The sequence below is a fragment of the Cariama cristata genome, unplaced genomic scaffold (assembly GCF_000690535.1).
Source record: "Cariama cristata isolate BGI_N322 unplaced genomic scaffold, ASM69053v1 scaffold3572, whole genome shotgun sequence".
Taxonomy (NCBI): Eukaryota; Metazoa; Chordata; class Aves; order Cariamiformes; family Cariamidae; genus Cariama; species Cariama cristata.
The window spans coordinates 28,941-29,742 of record NW_009604250.1 but is presented as its reverse complement, the minus strand read 5'-3'; the positions used below and the strand labels follow the sequence as shown (position 1 = coordinate 29,742).

General features: G+C 53.6%; 1 protein-coding gene across 1 annotated transcript in view; it reads left to right on the top strand.

Moving 5' to 3' along the window:
- The first annotated feature begins 702 nt into the window (after positions 1-702).
- UPB1 (ureidopropionase, beta) overlaps positions 703-802 on the top strand; it is an 18,438-nt gene continuing 18,338 nt past the window's right edge. The window contains exon 1 of the mRNA XM_009695500.1: positions 703-782. Coding sequence (XP_009693802.1) covers positions 703-782 — 80 coding nt within the window. The remainder of the gene's footprint in view (positions 783-802) is intronic.

The window sequence follows — 802 nt, the reverse complement described above, 5'->3', positions numbered from 1 at the left end:
TCCACTTGGTACCTGCAGAAGGAAATATCCTTTATTCAGATGCACTTTTTTTTTGTCCCAGATCAAGGTCTTAATTTGTTCAATCCTTTGTCTGACATTAACTTTGGTTTTAGGATGAATTTCCAATTATATTGGGCCTCAAATTCATGTTAAAGACAAAATTATTTTTTATTATTGGTTCCTGTTCAGAGTCTTATTACAACTAAAATTGACACACACATCCGTGAAAACCATTGCTATTTTATGACCTCTTATTTCTAAGCCTTTTTGTTGAGTGGTATCATCATAAAAAGCTCCTAAAGATGTTCTGCTTTTAGAGGAGTTATTTCTGAGACTGAGGAGTTGGTCCAGAAGTGGCAGGTAGCAGGGAAAGGCCATATCCATGCCTCTTTAACCCTTTGGGGCATCTCAGGGTTAGCCACCAATGCACAGGGCGCACAACCCAACCAGCCCTGCTGCTGCCTGTGCCTCCGGGATTCGGCTCCAGCCCCTCGCCCCCCGCCGCTCCATGCCTCCCTCGCCATGGCGGAGAACCTCTGCCGCGCCACAGGTGAGCCGCGCCCGCCAAAACCCCTCTGAGGAGAAGGGGGCGTGGCCCGGCGGGGGCCGCTCGGAGGGGTAAAGGTCGCGGGGGCGCGCGTGTGCCTAACGGTCAGCGCGTGCCTAGCCGTTTGCGCGCCTCGTCCCGTTTCGCGCCGCGCCATGGCGGGATTCCTGGAGTCGCTGGAGTCGTGCTTGGAGCGGCACATCCCGTGCGAGGACCTCGCCGAGGTGAAGCGGGTCCTCTCCCGGGGGGAGGCAA